This window comes from Medicago sativa, chromosome 6 (genome assembly GCF_051527215.1).
Source record: "Medicago sativa cultivar Bolivia chromosome 6, Bolivia_mono, whole genome shotgun sequence".
Taxonomy (NCBI): domain Eukaryota; kingdom Viridiplantae; phylum Streptophyta; class Magnoliopsida; order Fabales; family Fabaceae; genus Medicago; species Medicago sativa.
Genome location: NC_140754.1, coordinates 14,250,923 through 14,274,190, shown reverse-complemented (window position 1 = coordinate 14,274,190; position 23,268 = coordinate 14,250,923). Strand labels below are relative to the sequence as shown.

Genomic DNA, 23,268 nt, shown 5'->3' with positions numbered 1-23,268 from the left:
CTGAAATCTGGGTCAGAAATCTCATGCGTGAGATTTTGTGTTGATTTTCTCCAGAAATATTTCTATAATCTTAAGCATTTAATGCTTGGTTATAAGAAGGTACATTTAAGGTTTAACCACCATGTAAAACCTTAACTATCAAATCGACCAATCCCCTTTCACTTTTCAAAACGGCTACTTTCTTCTCTCTCCTGTCCGTTCCAATTTTCCTCCTTCCCAATGTAACTGCTACTTTTTCTTTCCTTCTTTCTTTTCACTTTGCACGTTTGGTCTATATAATCAGTAACAACTCTGATTATTTCACATCTACTTCAAATCCAAACTTCTTTCTTCTCATTTCCAAAAATTTCAAATCACTCTGTTCTTCATTTTTTCGAAGAAACATGGCCAGAACCAAAACCACTTCAAAGTTCTCTGATGATGAAACAAATCAAGTGGAACGTTCTCAATCACCACCACCAAACACCGCTGCTGGTCAATCCTCTGATCAACAACCACTGAAAGAAACCCCTGTTCACACTGTTCTTCCAGATGTGATCTATCCTGCTTTTGATCCACCCAAATCTTCAAAATTAAAATCCACTAAGAAACCCATCACCAAACCTAGACCCATTCCTACTAGACGGTCAACTAGGATGAAGAATTCTTCAAAGGAATCAAAGGTCTCGCATGTGAATCTAGTCTCTGATGAAGAGAAGAAGACAGATTCAGGTGTTGATGAAAAGGAAGAAGATTCTGAAGAAGAAATTGAAGATGATCCAGAAGAAGAAATGGAAGTCCCTGAAATGGAAGCTGAAGAGAAAATGGAAGAGGACTCTGAACAAACTCTCTCTGAAATAGTGAAATCTATGAGAGTCTACTCAAAGAGGGGTAAGAAGGTTGCCACTCCCTCTCCATCTAAAGAAAGTTCATCTTCTCAAAAAGATGATGATGAGAGTAATGAGGAAGAATCTGAAGAAAAGGCTCAAGAAGAAGAAGAGAAAATTTCTTCTAAGAAGCATGGCAAGGGAAAAAACATTGCCAAAGTTGCTGCTGTTGTGAAGGCCCAAAGAGCAGATAAGATTGCTCTCAGACCAATGAGCAGAACCAAATACTTTGATTTTGAAAGCTTGAAAACAAAAGGGTGGAATCTGAAGGAGTTCACTGATCCACAAGGATGGACAAGCTTTGTATCTCTTCAAGAGCATACATATGAAGATCTGGTTAGAGAGTTCTACACCAACTTGACTGTGAAGCAGAAGAAGAATGAAAATGAGAACTTTCTCATCTCATCTGTCAAGGGTACTCAGATCACAGTAACTCAAGAATTTCTCTCTGAAGCCTTGAAAATCTCAAATGAAGGTAATAAGTTGTTTTCTTGTTCATGGTACAATGATGTTAGAGTTAACCGTAATCAACTCATAGTCAAATACACCAAAGAAAATCACACCTTTAACTCCACAAATCTAGAGGATGTCCCAAAAATCCTTCACAACATGGTTAGACATACCCTACTACCCAAGTGTGGCTCTTTTGATGTTGTCTCTGATATGGACCTATGCATCATCTACCACCTCATGAACAAAACCAAGCTGAACCTTTGCTTCATCATCATTCAACATATGATTGATTCCTCTTTAGCCTACAAACAAACAGTTGCGGGGTTACCCTATGGAATGCACCTAACCCCCATCTTTCAGAAAGCAAAAGTACCTCTTGAGGGAGAAAAACGTAGGCTTGACTTCATGAAGTTCACATCAAAGACTTTAGGTCAACTTCGCATCACCACCTCAAATATGCCATCCTTCACAACTTCTGGAACTTCTGGGTCTGCTAAGAGGACTTATAATAAGAATATTCAGAAAACTAGAAAGAAGAGAAAGGTAGAGGAAATCAGAGATGAATCTCTTAAGAATGAAGAAACCAGACCTCCCTCTCTACTAGAGTTGGAGATATTCTCTGAAGTCTCCAAGCTTGCAAAGGAGATAGTTGAAGAAGGAAGCTCTCAATTCAAAACTTTGCTTGAAGAGTCATTAACTGAAGATGATGCTCAGAAGGATAATGATGCATCTCTTCAAAGGGAAGCTGAGAATGTTAAGCAAGCTACTGAGGCTCATAAAGGTATACCTCAAACTGCTGATGGAAACTCTGTTGAACTAGATCAAAGAGTTGAAGAAAATACTGAGAAGGAAACTCAGAATGTAGATGAAGATACTCAGGAAGTGGCTGAGATCTTAGCTTCAAACATGTCAATTGAGGGAGATGCTCAAGTTGAACAAATGGAGTTCTCAACTGGGTTTGACCTTAACATTGAAGATGTCAATACTGACTTCAACAATGAAGTATTTCAAGATGGTCAGGAATCAACTGTGGCTCAGGAAGTTGTAATTCCTGAAGCTCAGAATGTTGAAGTCTCTGCAGATCAGAAGGTTGAAGCTTCTGCTGCTGAACCAGGAGTTCAGAATGTGCAAGTTGCTGAACCCATTCAAGCTGAAGAAAATTGTCCCTTTGTGGAAGTTGCTCCAACTGCTGAAGAAGCACAAACAGTTGATCAGAATGCTCAAGGTGCTGAGCTGAATCAACTATTTACTGATCAACACATTGATCAAAATGCTTCTAATGAGCCTGCTATGTCAGCAGATCCAATGCCTTTGGCATCTGGATCTTTACCATCTGAAGAAGTTCAACGTATGGCTAAGACAGCTCAGAATGTTAACCTCTCTTCTTCTACTATGGGGTCTGTTGCTGGTGCAAGCAACTTTTTGGTCTCTGATCTTCCCACTCCAAACATCATTCCCTCATACACTCCACCACCACCACCTATGAAAATCAACTCCACAAGCAAGCTTCCCAACATGGCTGCTCTATTTGAATCCCTCAATACCTTTGTGACTGCCAACAAAGAGAAGGCTGAAGCTTCTGGTGCTGCTCCACCTGCTCCTCCCTCTAAGCCTTCAAGGGCTGAGAAGCTGGCCTCTAGGGCACTCAGGGTCTCTACCAAGTCTCACAAAATTATGTGTGCACTGGCTGATTGGACTGTCAAAGTTCATGCTCCTGGTTTGGCCATTCCTGGACCAACCTTTGCTGACCAATCCATCTTTGATGACGAACCATCCTCTGATTCTGGGGACTCTTCTCCCTGAATCTTTTTATGTCATTCCTCCCTATCCTTTTTGCAGATGACTAAAGGGGGAGAAGCTTTAGGATTTAAGGTCTTAAGTTTTTCTTAGTTGTAGGCCCTAAGTAGGTCTAGTGATCAATAGTTATTGGAGTTTAGAAACTTCACCTTTTGTTTGATCACCTGCTATGAATTTCTTTTTTGTTTTGAACCATAAATATCATGTAATGTATTTCATGTTTATATCAATGAATGAATATTGATTTTGGTTCAATCTTGCATATTTTTATTTTTATGCAATATATTATGAAATTGAGGGGGAGCTTTTTAAAGTTCTTAAAAACTCTACATAATGGATTATAAAAATGAGGGGGAGCATTAAAATAAATTTTCCAGCTCTGTTATTCTTCATATATATAATCAAAATCCTTAATCCTAAATCATAGGTTTATCATCTTCAAAAAGGGGGAGATTGTTGAGGCAAAATCCCTAATTAATTTTAAAGATAATAAACCAATATGATTAAAGAATTAATGGACTTTGATTAATTCCTTGGTATTTAACTTGTGCTCTTGAGTGTTTTACTAAGACAGGAACAAGGTTTAAATCATACCAAGAATAAAGAAATCAAAGGACATTTGAATTCAAGATCTAACACTGAGGTCAGAAAGTTAGATCAGAATGTTGCTCGAAGATCAGAATGTTCAAGCAGAGATCAGAAGGTTGTTCTTAACAAGCCAAGAATCTCAAGAACATTGATCCAGGTTATGCAAGGCACATGTGACATGGATATATGTCCAGAAAAGTACATTTGCATGGATCAAGCAATGAAGGCATCTATGGTGATTAAAGGATTAATGGACTTTGATAGTTCTTGGGATTTGTGCGTTCTTGAGTGATTAACCAAGACACAAACAAAGTTTAAATCATACCAAGATACAAGAAATCAAAGTACATTTGAATTCATGAACTAACTCTGAAGTTCAGAAAGTTAGTTCAGAAGGTTGTTCAGAATGTTGATCAGTGAGTTGATCAGAACGTTCTGATAAGAGCTCTGAAGTTCAGAAGCTCAAGTTCAGAAGCTCAAACTCAGAAGCTCAAGAACATGCAAGGCACAAGTGACATAAATAAATGTCCAGAAAAGTTCAAATGCATGGATCTATCAACAAATAAAGACATGGACAATGAATCATGTAAAAAGGATCTTTAATGTTCATCCAAGACTATGAACATTAAAGTACTAGGATTATTCCAATGAGAATATTATCCTAGATGTTGCATTCACTGCACTTCAGTCGTGTCTCTACTATTAGGATTGATTACATCAAAAGTAGTCTTACAAATCATCCTAAAGTAAGAACAAATGAAACATTCTGATGATCAGAATGTTCACTTCTGCACATGCTTCCAGCCATGAACAGTGTAGTTGGTAAAAAGAAGAAAAAGGTAACAAAAGGAGATCTTGCATCAGAGATAACTTGTACTCTGAACAAAATCAAGCAAATCTCCTAGAAGCATGGGCCTGAAGCTGCAGACCACTATCCTCTCTTTCCTGCACAAAGTCCAAGACAGATTTGGTTCACTTTATCCTACTTTTCCAGCAACTTTTGAAGCTTATGGAGAAGCTACCTTTTAGAGGATAAAACTCAAACAAATCTCACATCACGTGTTGGGCAAGCCCATAAATTCATCCAACATTCATCCATGATGAACCCAGATGAAGAACATCATGAATTTCCAACATTCTGATGAAGAACACAGCAACATTCTGATGTTCATCCTGGGAACGCAACAACATTCTGATGGTCAGAATGTTCACCCAGATTTTCAAGTAAAAGCTTGTGGGGCCCAGGACACGTGGCATAACACCATTGGACACCCTACAACGGCTATTTGAGCCCAAAGACTCTATAAATACAGATCTAAGGCTCAGCAAAACTTGCACCAATGCAAAGCATACAAGAAAACATCTCAAATATGTTTGAAGCTTTAGCATTCGAATTGGTCATCACTGAAGGCTCCTTCTACCTTCTTTGTAGTGTAAACCAATTCTTCCTTATCTTGTTACAGATAAGTTCTCCCTCCTTTCTTCTCTGAATTGATCATCACTGAAGGGTCTTTATACCTTCTTTGTAGTGTAAATCAATTCTCTTTGTTATCTCTTGTAAAGATAACTTCTTCTTCTCCCTCCTCTGTTTGTTTCTCAAACATTCAAACTCCAAACATCTTGTAAACTCTCATCTAGCTTTAGGGGTACTAAAGTGTTAGTTTGAGCTGAAGGTGTAAAAGTCTAAGTGGGTAACTTAGCAAGAAGAAAAGAAAGTCTCATCTAGCTTTAGGGGTACTAAAGTGTTAGTTTGAGCAAAAGGTGCAAAAATCTAAGTGGGTAACTTAGCAAAAAGGTGCAAGCCTGCTGAGGCTCAGAGAATACAGTTGATGTAATTGTTCAGGCGAACAAAATTGTAAGGTGCAGGATTTGAGAGGTTATCTCAAGCATCATAGTGGAAACTCTCACAAGATTGTGAGGAGTGGACTAACCCACATTGGGTGAACCACTATAAACTTCTGTGTGTTGATTCTCTCTTCCCTATACTCTTTACTTACTGCAAACACAAACACACACAAACACATTTACTTTCTTTAAACTGTTTTTGCACTCAGACATCAGAACGTTCTGAAGTCTGCTATTAACTTAACTATTCCAAGTTTCCACTTGAGAATCATTTTTTAAGTTGCAGGATAATTTTTAAAGGGTCACAATTCAAACCCCCCTTCCTTGTGACTATTTTATCCACTTCAATATGCTTGTACTTACTTCATTCTCAAGTAATAAGATTCATTTTCACATTTCTTCAGTTTCATAATATGGTATCAAGAGCTCTCTTTGAAGAGAGAGTTTGTTACGCTCAGTAACTAACTCCGCTGCATTTTTCGCGCGTTTTCCTTGAGTTTTCGCGCAAATTTCTTCTTCTTTCTTGTTGAATTCGTTGTGAATTCACCGTTTCTTTGTTGATTTCGTTGTGAATTCGTTGTTTCTTTGTTGAATTCGTTGTGAATTCATAGTTTTCTTGGTTGAATTCGTTGTGAATTCATAGTTTCGAGCAATCTTTGTTTTCTGCAATTTTCCTTCATTCAATCATGGTTCGTCAACAAAATCAAGTTGATTCTACTTCTATCTTCTACGTTCATCCCAGTGAAGGTCCAAATACTGTGGTTGTTACACCACTTCTCACCGGTTCCAATTATCTTTCATGGAGCAGATCCATGCAACGAGCACTTGGCGCCAAGAACAAGCTTGCATTCATTGATGGATCCACTCCTGTTCCTGATGATGATGATTTGAACAGAGTAGCGTGGGAACGATGCAATTATCTCATACATTCATGGATTCTCAATTCAGTTTCCCCTCAAATTGCACAAACGATTGTTTTTCATGTGCGTGCTATTGACGTTTGGGAAGAACTGAAAGAAAGGTTTTCAAAAGCTGATCGTATTCGTGTTTCTATGTTAAGATCTTCTATCAATAACCTTAAGCAAGGTTCAAAATCTGTTCTTGATTACTTCACTGAGATGAAGACGCTTTGGGAAGAGCTTAATTCCCATAAACCTATGCCAGCATGCACCTGTGTTCATACTTGCAGATGTGAAGCTATGCGCTCTACACGTTATTACCGTTTAGAGGATCAAGTTATACAATTCCTCACTGGCTTAAATGAGCAGTTTTCTGTTGTAAAAACTCAAGTGCTGTTGATGGATCCTCTTCCTTCCATAAATAAGGTGTATTCACTCGTTGTACAGGAAGAGAGCAACAATGTGCAAGTTTCTGCACCAGTTCCTTTGGAAGATTCCAATATCCTTGTGAATGCTACTGATTCTAACAGAGGTTATGGATGTGGTAAGAACAATTATGGTGGTAAAGGTTCTAGATATTGCACCTTTTGCAACCGCACCAATCATACAGTGGAAACATGTTACCAAAAGCATGGCTTTCCTCCATTTATGAAGTCCAAGTCCTTTGTTAATGCTTCTTCTCATGAAGCTTCTGAAGATAAGCCTGTAAATGTTGTTGCTGAGGCTTCTTCATCTGCTCCCAGTACAAGTGCCAGTATCACTCAAGAGCAGTACCTTCATCTTGTATCTCTGCTTCAACATTCAAGTTTGACTCCTCCAGCTCCTTCCCCAGCCAGTTCCAATCATGTCATTTCTCAACAATCCTCTTCTGCAGGTATAAATACCATTTCTTCAAACTCTTTAAATGCTCAAACTCCTATTTGGTTACTTGATTCTGGTGCTAATGAGCACATTTGTTCATCATTGCAATATTTTAGCACAATTTATCCTATATCTCCCACATATGTTAATCTCCCAAATGGCCAATCTGTTATTGTTAAACAAGCTGGTACTGTCCATTTTTCTCCACAACTTTATCTTTCTCATGTTCTATATTCACCTCAATTCAATATTAACCTCATTTCCATTTTTAAACTTTGTGATTCATTATCTTGTTTTGTCCATTTTCAATCTAAACATTGTTTTATACAGGACTTGAGCTCCAAGAGGATGATTGGTTTGGGTGAACTTCATGATGGTCTTTACAGACTGAAGTTTACTGATACTTGCTTTCCTTCTAATGTTTTTCAATCTAAGCTTCCTCATTGTAATAAACCCATCAATAAAGTTTCTTGTATGCATTACTCTAGTTCTTCTATTCCTTTATCTGCCTTGTGGCATTTCAAATTAGGTCATCTCTCTCATAAGAGATTGTCCCATATGCACTCATTGTATCCTGATATTAACATTGATAATAAATCTACTTGTGATGTTTGCTATTATGCAAAACACAAGAAATTGCTCTTTTCTTCTAGTTCATCTTATGCTTCTGCTAACTTTGATCTGTTACATATGGATATTTGGGGTCCTCTATCTACTCCATCTATTCATAATCACAAATATTTTCTTACTATTGTTGATGATCACAGTAGATATGTCTGGATCATCCTGCTTAAATCCAAAGCAGAAGTATCAAACCATGTGCAAACTTTTATAACCATGATTGAAAACCAGTTTCATACCATTCCTAAAATTGTTAGATCTAATAATGGACCAGAATTTAACCTTCCTACCTTTTATGCTTCAAAAGGGATATTGCATCAAAAATCATGTGTTGAAACACCCCAACAAAATGGGAGAGTAGAGAGAAAACATCAACATATTCTCAATGTGGGAAGAGCATTGCTTTTTCAATCTAAACTACCTAAAACCTATTGGTCATATGCAGTTTTACATGTTGTTTTCCTCATTAATAGAGTCACCACTTCTCTCCTCAAAAACCAATCACCATATCAGTTACTTTATCATTCCATTCCTGACTCTACTCTTTTCAAAGTGTTTGGTTCCCTTTGTTTTGCTTCTACTTTACAAGCTCAAAGATCTAAACTTCATCCTAGAGCCAGAAAATCACTTTTCTTGGGTTACAAGTCTGGCTACAAAGGTTTTGTTTTACTTGATCTCCATAATCATATCATCTTTATCTCTAGACATGTTACTTTCCATGAACATATTTTACCATACATTCCATCCCAACCTTCTCCCACATCATCTTGGACCTATTTTCCTTCACCTGAACATTCTTCTCCTGCTGACAGTTCACAGTTTCTTGATGATGACACTTCTTTACCTACTCCTGTCATCCCTTCACCTTCACCCTCTTCTGTCATCCCTTCACTATCACCTGCTCCTCTTAGGGTTTCCTCTAGAGACAAACATGCCCCCACCTACCTTAAAGACTTTGTTTGCAATGCTTCTGTTTCTTCTTTTAATACTTATCCTATTTCAAATTACTTGCATCACAATAATTTGTCTCACTCACACTCTGCCTTTGCTTTGTCCATTTTACATCACATTGAGCCCAAAACCTATGCTGAGGCCAGTCAACATGAATGTTGGAGGCAGGCTATGCAAGATGAACTATCTGCACTTGAGAAAACTGGTAATTGGGAGATTGTTGACCTTCCTGCTCAGGTCAAACCTATTGGTTGCAGATGGATATACAAAATCAAGCATCATGCTGATGGTTCTGTGGAAAGGTATAAGGCTAGATTGGTGGCTAAGGGTTACACTCAAGTTGAAGGGCTTGATTACTTTGACACCTATTCACCAGTTGCTAAAATGACCACTGTCAGAGTTGTCATTGCTTTAGCTTCAGTCAACAATTGGCATCTTCATCAACTTGATGTCAACAATGCTTTTCTGCATGGTGACCTTCAAGAAGATGTCTATATGATCATTCCTCCAGGTGTGCCTCATTCTCATCCCAATCAAGTTTGCAAACTCCACAAATCCTTGTATGGACTCAAGCAGGCCAGCAGGAAATGGTATGAGAAACTGACCTCTATCCTTCTGCAACTTCACTATGTTCAAGCTGCTTCTGACCATTCCTTATTCACCAAGCAAACAGATATTGATTTCACTGTTATTTTAGTATATGTTGATGATGTGATTCTTGCTGGCAACTCTCTCACTGAATTCACAGCTATCAAAGCTATACTCCATGATCAGTTCAAAATCAAGGATTTAGGTCAACTTAAATATTTTTTGGGCCTTGAAGTTGCTCATTCTGCAAAAGGCATTTCTCTATGCCAGAGAAAATATTGTCTTGATTTGCTAGATGATACTGGTCTTTTGGGTGCCAAACCAGTCTCTACACCATCTGATCCCACCATCAAATTACACCATGATTCTAGCTCTCCTTATCATGATATACCTTCATACAGAAGGCTTGTAGGAAGATTGTTGTATCTAAATACAACAAGGCCAGCCATAACATACATCACACAGCAGTTGAGCCAATTTCTCTCCAATCCTTCTCAAATTCATTACAATGCTGGTATGAGGGTTCTCAAATACCTCAAAGGTTGTCCAGGTTCTGGCATATTCTTCCCCAGAGATTCAGAGTTGCATATTCAAGGATTTTCTGATGCTGACTGGGCAGGTTGCAGAGACACCAGGAGATCTATTTCAGGACAATGCTTTTTCATAGGAAAATCATTGATTTCTTGGAGAACCAAGAAGCAGCTTACAGTGTCAAGATCTTCTTCAGAAGCTGAATATAGAGCACTAGCTTCAGCAGCCTGTGAGATGCAATGGTTATTGTATTTGATGAAAGATCTTCAAGTTCAATGTAAAAAGACTCCTGTGATTTACTGTGACAACTTGAGTGCTCTACATATAGCAGCCAACCCTGTATTTCATGAAAGAACCAAGCATTTAGAGATAGACTGCCATATTGTCAGGGAAAAGGTGCAAGCAGGCATACTGAAACTCTTGCCAGTTTCTTCAAAAGAACAAGTAGCAGATTTCTTTACAAAATCTCTACTTCCTCAACCTTTCAGCAGTTTATTGTCCAAGTTGGGGATGGTCAATATATACCAACCTCCAACTTGTGGGGGGCTATTACACCATGAGCAAAAGGAATAAAATAATAGTGAAAGCTGAGATTCCTTGTAGTACAAGTTACTGGCTATAGTACAATTAGCTTAAGTGTAGTACATTTAGCTTAAGTGTAGTACAATTTCTACATGTATATATATGCTTGTACTTACTTCATTCTCAAGTAATAAGATTCATTTTCACATTTCTTCAGTTTCATAATATTTTTGACTCTATAATGTATATTATAACTCTCCAAAGTCTTTTCTGCTACACCTTGTACTAGAATGACTTCTTTGATTCAGTTAATATATTTTATTTTCGTCTTTTAAAAATAAAAATACATCCAAAAGTTTGAAGTTCTAATAACTTGAAGGTGCCTACAAAATATCAAAATTTCAATAATTGTTAAGTTTTACATTCAAAAGTCATCAATAACTTGAAGAAGCCTCAACATTGCAAGCTTTAATCAACTTGCCTCAAATCGTAAGCTTTAATTAAGTTGAAGCCTGCAAGGAGAAAGCAAAATAAGAATAAAAAATGAAATATTTCGATTCTATCTAGTTACATCATTGTTTGGGTTGCTTTTGGAAACAAACTAGTCATGAGACGACATACAACCAAATTGAAGGATCAATGACCTTGCCAACTTAACACAACCATTAGGTATTATCCATGGTTTGTAGGTTTCACTATGGTTGTTTCTGTCTTGTCGGTCTTTGTTTTTCTTGTGCAGATATTGGTTATTAATAAAATTTTACCGTTAAAATAAAAAAAAATAGTCATCATGTTAACCACATTGCTTCCGGTCACAGAAATGATACAATATTTAGAATTTTACATGAAAAAGAGTTTTACATAAACTACTAAATAGTATAACTAGTAGTACCTTCACCAACAATTTGATAATTGTCTTTATCATTTAGTTCATAACCCAGGCAATTTTGAAGACAACGTCGAGTGGAATTAAGGAATGATATAGTTTACAAAAATTTAAAGGTGGTGATATGTTGTTGAAGAGAGTTGAGTTCAGCAAGTGTAGAGATTTACCTAGTGTGTTAGGAATTAAACAGGGTAAAAAATAGTCGTACATGCACGTACTTGAACACATCGAATTTATATAAACTAATTTTAAAAAAAGAACAGAATACGCGTTGTTATATTTGATAATAATTATATTTTGTCTTGGATACTATATAAATTTAGATCGCATAATAATAATAAGAGTAAGAGTAAATACTAAATTACACTCCCCTTCTTTGAGAAAAACACACTCTCTAAATCTGCGCTGGGTACCAGGGCCGTCCCTGAGAATTCGGAGGCTCGGCTCAGGGAATGAAAAGAGGCCGGTGATAAAATCAAAACGTATTTTTTTTAAAAGAGCAATAGATAATATAAAACAAGTTTAGGCGAATACCTTCAAAAAGAGTCTTCATTCGCACCAAAACGAGACTTCCTACGTGTATTTACTGAAGCAAATTCATCAATCAATTCTTCGTATTGTATATTTGGTGAGGTTAGACATGTAAGATTATTAAGAGATCAATTTGGTGATAATTATCTAGAGTAGATAATGTGGCAAAACTAATGCTTCTAGAGTAGAAAAACTATGAACTTCCTAATGGACAAGTTATCATAATTGGGGCTGAGAGGTTCCGTTGCCTAGAAGTCCTTTTCCAGCCATCTATGATTGGAATGGAAGTTGCTGGAATGGAGATATTAAGGGGGCCTAAAAAGCAATACTATTTTTTATTGGAGATACTATTACTACTGGGTATAAAAAAATTGAGGCCCATCCTTGAGGGAGGCCCAGCTCGTTTGAGCTGTTTGCACCCCCTCAGGGACGCCCCTGCTGGGTACTATGATATTATGATTAAATTTTAAATTAAATAGATAATAAAATCAGTTATTTTTGGGAAATTATTTTGAATATATAGTTAGTTAAGATCACTTGTTAGTTAGCTTATAATCTTAGTCAGTGTGTATATATATATATACAAGTTATATGATTAACTAATTTGTCGCTTTGTGCCAACTTTTTTTTTAATAATGAAATATCTAAACGACAACAAAGAAGGAACACAACAGAGTTGCAACTACTCCACTGAAATCGAAGATAATATGTAAGTTTTGTGGAGTTGTTACAGTTTCTTTTAATAAAAACATTAGGTTTGGTTCTATTAGTGGCAATTTGAACTTTGTTCTATTATTATAGAATATTCAAGAGCTTGACGGTGTAGAGGAGATAATTCTAGGAGCTAGGTTTGGTTGGCCATAGGGTGGGAATGAGCCGGGCCGAGCCGAGCTTTGCTTAAATAGGCTAGGTCTAGTTGAAAAAACTAAGGCCTAAGCCTTGGCCTTTTACCTGTCAAAGACTTTATTTTAAGCCTGGCTTGGCCTTTTTAAAAGTCTGGCCTGTCCTATTAGCCTGTTTAAAAGCCTAGTTTGTGTTATAAATTTCAAACAGAGTTTGTTCATCAAATTTTTTTTCCTTTCAATTTGTGCAACGTACTTAATATAGAGATAAAACATTAATTAGATACAGATTAAACTAACGAAACACAATTGTAAAATTTATAGATGGATAGAAACTCAAGAATAACCATGTCTGATAACAACAAAAATTTCAATTTCAAACTTAATCTAATAATTATATTGACCTTAGGCATATTAGTAGCAAGCCTTAATAGTTCACGCAAATATATATATATATATATATATATATATATATATATATATATATATATATATATATACACACACACACACACACATATATACACACACACACACACACACACACACACACATATATATATATATATATGGCATTTCAGGATGCTGTAAAATTAAATCTTGAAAAAGGGTTTTGGGTGACTCTAATTTGTTTAGATTCAATAGACAATTTGATGATGCACCAAAATTATTTCACTGTCACAAATCTTGCAAACGTGATTGTGCTTGCTCCTAATTCTTCCATGTTGGAGACCCTTGTTTGTTCAACTCCAAATTGGATTAAAATTAACAGAACTTGAGAGTCGTGACTGTTTTTTTGTTTATCGTGTTCAGGTGTGCATCTATGGTCATCTAATTTAATTTGATTAATTAATTTCAAGAAAAACACAAAGAAAACCAGAACAGAGATCAATAGAAAGAATCGAATAGCTCAGATTCAAACAAGAAAAGATGCAGAAAAAGGATGACAAAGTGATTGGTTGTACGGTAGAGGTCGGCGAATTGTGGTTGAATCAATGCTTGTTTTTCATGGAAAAAGATGCAGGGAGCAAGATGGAAGAGAGAAACGTTTCATGAGGAAATAGAGGTAGAAACACGGTACTGAGAAGATGAAAGGTAGAGGTTGTAGTGCAGGACCCTTTTTAAAGAGTAATTAAATCTGAAGCGTTGATTTTGATCCAATGGTCCATATTAATTCCTCTCATCCTCTCATTATAACTACTCCTCTCACTTGATATGCCCTATATATATATATATATAGCTAGAAACACGGTACTGAGAAGATGAAAGGTAGAGGTTGTAGTGCAGGACCCTTTTTAAAGAGTAATTAAATCTGAAGCGTTGATTTTGATCCAATGGTCCATATTAATTCCTCCCATCCTCTCATTATAACTACTCCTCTCACTTGATATGCCCTATATATATATATATATATATATATATATATATATATATATATAGCAATGTCATACAAAATAATAATTAATGTGGTATGATAATTTGAAGGATCAGTAATTTTTTTTGATTATATATATATAAATAAATAATATATATGAAAAAATATATATGAAAAAATATAATATACTCGTATACGGGCCGGCCTGGTAGGCTTGATAGGTTTTTTTATAAGCCTAAGTCTGACCTAATTAAACTAGATCGTTCACCCGTGCTGCCACACGGGTCATATATAGTTTAAGACATTACTTGCAATTCAATATAATATGAACTTTTCACAATGATTGTCTTCATTGTGCAAAACTTATGTATGGTCTCATGATATATGACTGTAATGTAATGTTTTTTTTTAATTAAACTATTTCGTTGATCATGTGTGGTTAATTACACTTGGAAAATATTATACACATGCATACTTATTGGAAACAATGAAAATAGTGAATTTTAATATAATGATATTAATTCAAAATCCTTGTTGTTCATAGTGGGCATTGATAGAATGACCACAAAATAAATGGACATTATCATGGTTCAATTCGTGATAATACATACATGTTGAACACACGAACAAAACACGAATAAAGCAGCATAACCATTACATCACAGTACCAAATAAGCTATTAGCAGAAACTTAAAAAGCTACTTCATCCATTTCGCAACCCAAAAATTGGAGAATAACAGCCAAAAATATGGTCCATTATATTGACACATTTTTCAGGACCTTAATAGCAACGTATTCACTCATAAGTTATATTGTAATCCCATGCATACTTCATCTACACGAAAACAACACATTCGAACTTCACCACTATTAAAACCCAGCATCTTCACCTGTACATCAGAATGGCCTGCATAAACAGATAAAAAACAACATGAATTACACATGCTTCACAATTGGTAGTCTATTTACATAATTAGTTACAGTAAGCTAGCATTTACCTCTCTACGTGCCAAAACACGATCTGGACAGAATGAATGGAACTGATATGACTTCATAATTCATACATTACACATTTCTGGAAATTTCTTTATACACCACGTTTGTGGTCAAGCTAATGCAATTCCCATACTCATCAGTTATCAAAATTTTCAAATCATTCCTTGAGGTAACTCTTGATACTGCAACATATAACTGACCATGCAAAAATACCAACTGAGGAAGATATATGGTGGTGGTGGGGTTTTGTTTAAAGCAAAAGCAAAACAAAATGGGCTATGTCAGCGAAGTAATATTATAAAGGTCTATAGATTTTTTGATCAAATCAACTTGCGTGCAGAACCAATACATTCATTCATGACATAGTATTTAAGAATATTTATAGTTAACCTGAATGATTTGAAAATAATAAAGACTTGGATGTTAAAACATAGAAAAGCAAGACAAAAAGTTGATCCTTCATTTGCTTATTTCATAATAAGTTAAGAACCATATATCTATGTTTTCAACTGTTGTCAAAACAAACAAAATTTGTAGAAGAAATGTTAAGAACAATAGCAAATAAAAGAACATCTGATATCATCGATGCAATGCTTTGATAAATTCTGTCAACCATTCAAAATATTTAAAATTTTGGGAAACCATGATGCAATACTCACTTTGTGAAATTTTGGGACCATTCAAAATATTTGATTTAAAGATAAAGAAAATGTACATCAAAATCATAGATTTGGTTTGCATAAAATCACTCAAATTTTAAGAACAGATCCAAACATATAAAATACTTGTTGAAGACAAATAAACAAATTAGGGGAGATCACAAAAAATGAGAGAAAAAAAACTCACACTGAGAACTCTAGAAACAATTGATAAAATTGGATGCTTGAACTTCTTTTCAGAAATTGTTTCATTAATTGGTTTTCTCCTAAAACAGGTTTTTTTATCCAACACTAATCAACTTTCAACTTAATTTCAAGGTTCCTTTAATTTATAGAATCAAAATAGTTACACTTAATACTAAAATGTTATCAAACCATTGCAGGAAGAAAGAAAAAAAAAGACAGAAACTATACCAATTTAAGCTCTTAACTTTATTTTCTTAATATGCAACATCATCAGTTTGTGTTCCTCAATTCCTTCTTTCATAGCCTTCAAATTTGATTACATTCCTTCATAAAGAACATCTGAAATAAGCAATTTGAATATAGTAAACATGCTTAAAAAGTTAAAAGGAAAAAAGGAGTAATTTATAATCTACTCTAGTCAGTTTTGCAAACTCAAGGCATCAGGACCAATAACTTCATCTAGTCGGTCAAATTACCATCAATTTTAAGGATCCAACATCAATATCCAAACACATAGCAAGCTTTCTTGAAATCCATACATCCAACTGAGTCCACTCCTATTGCTGCAAGGATAAGGATAAAGGTAAAGGTATCTAGCACCTTTAATAGTGCACCTTTAATAGTTTATTGTTGCTCTTGGCTTGATACTAATATATGCCTATATAGCTTGATGAGTCCAAATTGAAAAAGCCAACTTCTAGAAAATTTAACTTCATGAATCCTCAAATTACCTCAAAATAAGATGTCTATATGGGCAGCAACCATGTGCTTTAAATGCTTACAATCCAGCTGCAGTCCATATACATGCCCAATAGAAAACTGAATTATAATAATAAAATAAACCTACCATTTTATTATCATTAATTTTCTATCTAGTGAGACATAAAAAACATACGTATGTGTAAAAGCAAAACATATGATAACAACTTCCAAAATCTTCATCCAAATTTATTCATCAATGTATATCCAAATTTCAAAAGACTAAAGAAAGAAAAATATAGAGAGATTCTCATCCAATGACTAAACAATTCCCAGCAATGAGCATGAAAGTGCATGAAATTAAAACCATCTTGTGGATATCAGCTGTTTTAGAGAGGGTAAAAAGGTTGGCGACTGGTCATTTATGACAAAACCGGTTCAGCAGAATTCTCTACATGCAAGATGGAACATAATGAAGTAGATCCTCAGCTAGTCATAGCTCTAGGTGCAAGATGGTTCAAATTGTTATGAATCTTAACCTGCAAACTGAGACCCCATTTCGTTTAATGCAGCCACTGGTTAAATGTTTGAATACCAACCTTTGTGTTGCTGCTATTTATTCTATTATGTTGGACTGTAAGTTACTTATGGAACAATTAGGAAGTGCCAATGTTAGTCATTTAGGAGACTTAATGTTGCAACTCATAACCTTGCTAGATTGTAAAAAATTGTCGGATCTAAAACTTGGTTGACATATGCAAAACTATCACATTTTTAAATTAACAATTCTGAAATACATGAGGGCTTGTCTTGCTTTAAAAGTTCAAAACAAACATTAAAAGAATATACACAAACGGAATCTATAAGAGCTAAAAAAAAATTAAAATATAAACACTGAAAATAAAGAGAATGTGGGTATTAACAGAATGCAAACAACTTTGTTACCTGCAATGCACACCGAGCTCAGTAGTTACAATCAACCATCATCAATGAGATCCAAACTACCCTTCAACAAAACCTGCAGTTTATATTGTACTAAATCACTTGCTGCAACTGGTAGAATAAAAGCCACTATGCTGCAACTGGATCAGGCGTAGAAAGATTAGAACCCAGGAAAAGAATAAACACATATATGCTATCGCTGCAGTAATGTAACACCAGAAACTCTGTCGTAAAACATCAGTTCATAGGCCAAAAACACCCGAGGAACACAACAAAATTCTAAAGTAACTGCTATGAATAATGCAGAATAACAACGATTGAGAGAGAATGGAAAAGTAGATCAACGATGAAGAGAAAATGAAAGAGAAGAGCAGCGATTCTGATTTGATCAAAAAGAAAGTGTTGGGTCGGAATCAAAGATAGCTTCAGATTGACCCAACAATTAAAAAGAACAATAACAAATAAAAACTCTCAACAAAAAGGCATATTGAACCAAAGGACATATTGTAATTTAGCTGAGGCATGGGACAAAAAAACTACAAATTATTAACTACTACCATTCAATCATTTATTTGGCTGAGAGTTATCTAATTATCTGATACAATTCTCATAAGTTTAGGTTTGCCTTTTGCTACAAATGCATTCAATTGCATGATAAATATATATAAAAAAAATAGTTAAACCATTGGAGAATTACAAATCATATCAGAGTTAAAATATGGTCTACATGCTGAACAAAACAAATTAGAATTAGAATAATATAAAAATAACAAACATGGTTATAAAATAAAGAGGTAATATTGAAAAAATCATATGAACAACAGACATATGATACAATACGCAACACACAGTAGTGTTATTAATTAATTCAGCTTATCATAGAAAAGAAAGAAAGTCTCTGACTCAAATATAAATTACAATCAAACATCCATACATTTAGGAAATATGTTGTTTATGGGAGAGGGAGTAACAAAAGGAATTGCAATTAAAGAGATCCAAGTACTTTTTATTGACATTTACATTGATGGATTCAAGAAACCAAAAATCGAATCCACATCCAGAAAAACTACAAAGTCAAAAATAGTGAAAACCCCTAAATTGACAAACAAAAAATCCAAATCCCAACGATTATTTATATGAACGATTATTTTGATTTGTGAGAGAAGCCTGAAAATTAAATGTAAGAGTGTATAACATGGCAGGATATACCTTCATTGTTAGCCACGAACATCGTGTAGACGATAAAAACCGCATAAACCGCCAACGAGACCGCATAAACAGCATAAACCACTATCGAGAGCCTTCTACCGCTGGCAACGCCATACTAATGTGGGATTCTCTTCTCAATTTGATCACTCTCGCGCTCAGTCTTACTGTTCTCACAGTGGTTTCTGGTATTGATTGGTTTGATTTAGACATCAGAGGTTGCGGGGATAGCCATGGAACAGTACGGCATTGCCGAAATTATCTAAGGAAGAAGACGGTTAGGAAATGAAAGAGAGGCAAATGAAAAAGAGCAGTGGCTGAGAAATGAGAATAACAACGATTGAGAGAATGGAAGAGAAGATTAACGATGAAGAGAAAATGAAAGAGAAGAGGAGCGATTCTGAATTGATCGGAATCAAAGATGGCTGCGGCGAAGTTGAAAGGCTTGAGTGTGAGGAAATTATTAGAGTTGGTGCTGCAACAGGTGACGGCGGTGGTACTGCAGAGCTCCGCTAGGGTTCTGGCTGCGGGAGTCTGTGGTGGTGGTGGCGGCGGCGGCATTGGAAAATAGGTGTGAGAGAAAAAAGGAGAGAGATGGGGAGGTTAGGTCATAGTCATGGTTCCCATAGATAGAAAGGATGAAAGAGGCGGTGTGCATAGTAATATTTTAGGCGGTGGTGTGGTGGACAGAGAGAGTAAGCTTGAGGAAGAGAGAAAGCAGTGATGAATACAGAGAGAGAGAGAGCGCCTTGGAAAATACACGCGCCAGAAAGGAAAAGAAAGAGGCACACGTTTCTGTATGGTTTGAAAATAGTAGCAATACATGGGAAATATACAGCAATTAAATGAGGTTGGGAAGTCTAACGTGGAGATTCAAAATAGGGGAGGGAAATTATCATTTGAATCAAGCAACATAGATTAATCTAACGGCTGGAACAATTTGGAGCCAAAAATTAGGATTAGGGTTAGGGAATTAGGGTAAGCATGTTTGCTAGGATTAGATATAAAGGATTAATAGGCTTTTTAAAAAGCTCAAGCTTGACCCATTTATTAAACGAGTTAGGCCGAGCCGATCTTTTAGTAGGCCGAGTCATAGGCTCCTGACGAGCGGCCTGACCTATTCCCACCCCTAGTTGGCCACAACCACAAACCTTTGTATTTAGATCAAAATATTATTATTATAATTATTGAAATAAATGAGTGATGTAATTGTTAATGTATGTGTGGTTTAAATGCAAAATATTTATGTATGTAACCAATCAAGTCTTTTTCTCGAATTTGAGATCTATTTTCCTTTTTATTATCGTTCATTTTTACTTACATTTTACTTTTGATTCTTGAAACTATCAAAATTTAAAAATCATTGTATTCTTTTTATTTCCTATGTACGAATAACTTTGTTTGCATGGATAAAATAAATAAAAATCTCTATGAAGACGATTATACTTCTCAAACACTTATCACTTTATTACTAGTAGATGTAATTATGTACACACTTAGCTTGCCAAATTGTTATCAACCTTGGCATTACTCCAGTCTTTAATCCCCTTAGCTCAGCCTCCAACCATTCTTTTATGCCCTAATTAATTTTTGGACTCTAAATTAATACTCTTGCACTTCTTTACTACTATATATATAGAGCATATGTAACTAACCCACCACAACATACAAAAAAACAACATCTTCAATTATCTATATGAAGCCTATTTTATCACTCACCCTTTTCTTCCTTATATTTGCTTTCATCACCAATCTTTCATTAGCTTTCTCAAATGATGAGCAAGTATTGGACACAAATGGTAACCCTATTATCCCAGGTGGTGAATACTATATTTTTCCAGCAACTCAAGACCCCCATAAAGGTGGACTAAGACTAGCAAAAACCGACGATTCAAAGTGTCCAGTTACTATCTTGCAAAATGAAAATATCACAGGGTTACCGGTGAAATTTACCATACAAGGAATAAGCAATGGTATAATCTTGACAGGTACTGACCTTAAGATTGAGTTCACTAAGAAGCCTAATTGTGTTAAATCATCACAATGGTTGATGTTTTTTGATTATGATGATGGCATTTTTGATGTTATTATTGGTGTTCCTGATGGATACATTCCTGAAATACTTTATGGCACATTTTTTATTCAGAAATATGAAAATGCTTATAAGCTTGGATTTTGTGATACTGGTATGGGGGATAAATATTGTCTTGATATTATGAGATGGAATAATTCCAAAGATGGTGGATCACGTTTGCGTATGATTTTGAAAGCTCATCAAGATGTCCAAGACCCTTATCCTGTTGTCTTTGTTGATGCTCCTTCTTTTGAATCTGGAATTCTTATGGATGTGAGGCTTTGAATTTTAGAATAACTAGAATGCATTGAATAAGTTATGTAAATATTGTTGTTCCTATGGTGTGTTCCTTTCTCGATTTATAATAAGGCGACATCAAGGCTACCCTTGAAGAATTGTATGCAATTTATCTAACAATCAATGATAGTCACATATGCATGATTAAGTTTGGGGTTATGCTAACCGGTGTCTCGGAGGCACCAGTTAGCATTTCCCTTGAGTTTGTAAGTGATACCGACAAATTCAAAAAAATATCCACAAATTTACTTACATGGTTAATTTTTATAGATTGATGGTTCAACTATCCACAATTTGTTCAAGTATGATATAATTAAAAATTAATAAAATATTTGCTCATGCTTTGTTGGTATCGATCTTGTACTCCATTTTCCACCAAATTTTTATAATGTATTTAATTGGGAGATGGGAAAAGACTTTACTGCTTTGTGGTTTCATATCAACAACAATAACCACATATACATTAATCAATTACATTCATATCAAAGTCCAAAACATTCTTCAAAAGCAAATCAAGTTTGATCAATGAGACATAAGCCAAATACTCATAAAACACCTCAACTAAATCCCTAATACTTAAGTTGAAGTTGGGAAACCAACCATAAGTTTTTGGACTAACTTGGGATTAGTTATGCTAAGTTTTCTTAAAGTTTTCTGAAGACCCACTTGGACTATTTTCATCAAAACTCAAAATCTACACATAATTTTCTAGTCACTCCAAAGCCATTAGAAAGCTAACTCAATTATCTACAACTTTCATGTTTGCACCGAGAGCTAATTCAACACGGAAACGGGTGAAAAAGACACAAGAACGCAACAATCGAAGTTCTGACAACACGCAACGAAAGCACAACAAGCAGTCACCCATGAGGGGCTGCCTTGCTGCGCTCAGGCGTGGAAAACTGCGCCCAGGCGTGGGAAGGCAGTAGCCCACCTGCGACGCAGCTCTGTGCAGTCCCATTTTTTTCGGTTTCACCGTTTCGTCCGTAAAAACCTAACCGTTACTCCGAATCCGATTCCGTTTTCGCCTACGCGTTCTATTCGACAAATCCTATCATATTTTACTGAAAAATCATATTTTTAAATCTCCAAAACAGCTTATCCTAGAATCACTTATTTCTCAAAAACACTTAAAATCACTTTTTCTCAGAATCTCAACTTTTCATCCATTCTCATGTTTCTAACCATCAAACTACTTCTAATAACATTCCTATAGGATATCTAAGGTTTGCTCATGATTCTCTCATCAATTCTACGGTTCTTCATCTTCTAATCATCAAAATCGCTCATAAACCCTAATTCTTAAACTCACCGACTTCTCATCTAATCATATGTTTTAAACCTCAAAACTATTCCAATAATCATTCTAAGGATTATCTAAGGACTGTTCACAGTTTCTACATCAATCTAACAATTTTCATCCATTAATCCTCAATTCTTCACTCAAAACCCTAATCCTCTTAATCTCACAAACTCTCCCCAACTTTGTTAGATGTAATCTAATGATTTACAACTTAATATTAAAGCAAGATAGTCTCACCCTTACCTTAATTTTGCAGAAATCGCAGCTCTCTCTCCTTCTTTTCTCCTCTTTTCTCCAAAACTTGAACGTACGTTGTCAACTATTCTCTCAACCTAGCTTCCTCTATTTATAACCTTTCTATTCTTTCTAAATCTATTTGGGCCCAACAACTTAATCTCCTTTCTATTCTAACCCCTAATTCTACTTACACTAATAATTCTCATATTCTAATAAATAATAGAAATATGCCACGTAATAAAATACTAACACCTCTTATAAATAATTAAATCACATAAATAAATTCTAACTTAATAAAAATAATTAAATAAAAGGGAGGGAGTTACAGTTAAAGTCCTAGTTAACTTGTAATGCAAGTTAACTAATCAAATGTGTCTCACTAGCATTAACAAAATCTTCATTCATCAGGTGGAGACAGTAATAATGTCACAATAGTTAGCAGTGGATGTCTGCAAAGCGTTTTACTTAATTTTTATTATTTCATTCTTAAAAAAAATTCAATAAAATATCACT

General features: G+C 35.3%; 2 protein-coding genes and 1 long non-coding RNA gene across 3 annotated transcripts; 2 read left to right on the top strand and 1 right to left on the bottom strand.

The window, feature by feature from the left end:
* Positions 1–383: 383 nt before the first annotated feature.
* Positions 384–3,122, top strand: LOC146913064 (uncharacterized). The gene has a single exon (XM_085720862.1). The coding sequence runs from the start codon at positions 384–386 to the stop codon at positions 3,120–3,122; it is 2,739 nt and encodes a 912-aa protein (XP_085576988.1).
* Positions 3,123–14,631: 11,509 nt separating this feature from the next.
* LOC146913063 (uncharacterized) lies at positions 14,632–17,783 on the bottom strand. The gene is made up of 6 exons (XR_015015081.1): positions 17,642–17,783; positions 16,729–16,786; positions 16,474–16,560; positions 16,226–16,336; positions 15,155–15,368; positions 14,632–15,063 (listed from the first exon to the last, which is right to left on the bottom strand). It is a non-coding gene; the product is annotated as an uncharacterized LOC146913063 (long non-coding RNA).
* Positions 17,784–20,522: 2,739 nt separating this feature from the next.
* LOC146913062 (kunitz-type trypsin inhibitor-like 2 protein) lies at positions 20,523–21,567 on the top strand. The gene has a single exon (XM_085718571.1). It carries the CDS (start codon positions 20,541–20,543, stop codon positions 21,201–21,203), a length of 663 nt encoding a protein of 220 aa, XP_085574697.1. The 5' UTR covers positions 20,523–20,540; the 3' UTR covers positions 21,204–21,567.
* The last annotated feature ends 1,701 nt before the right edge of the window (positions 21,568–23,268 follow it).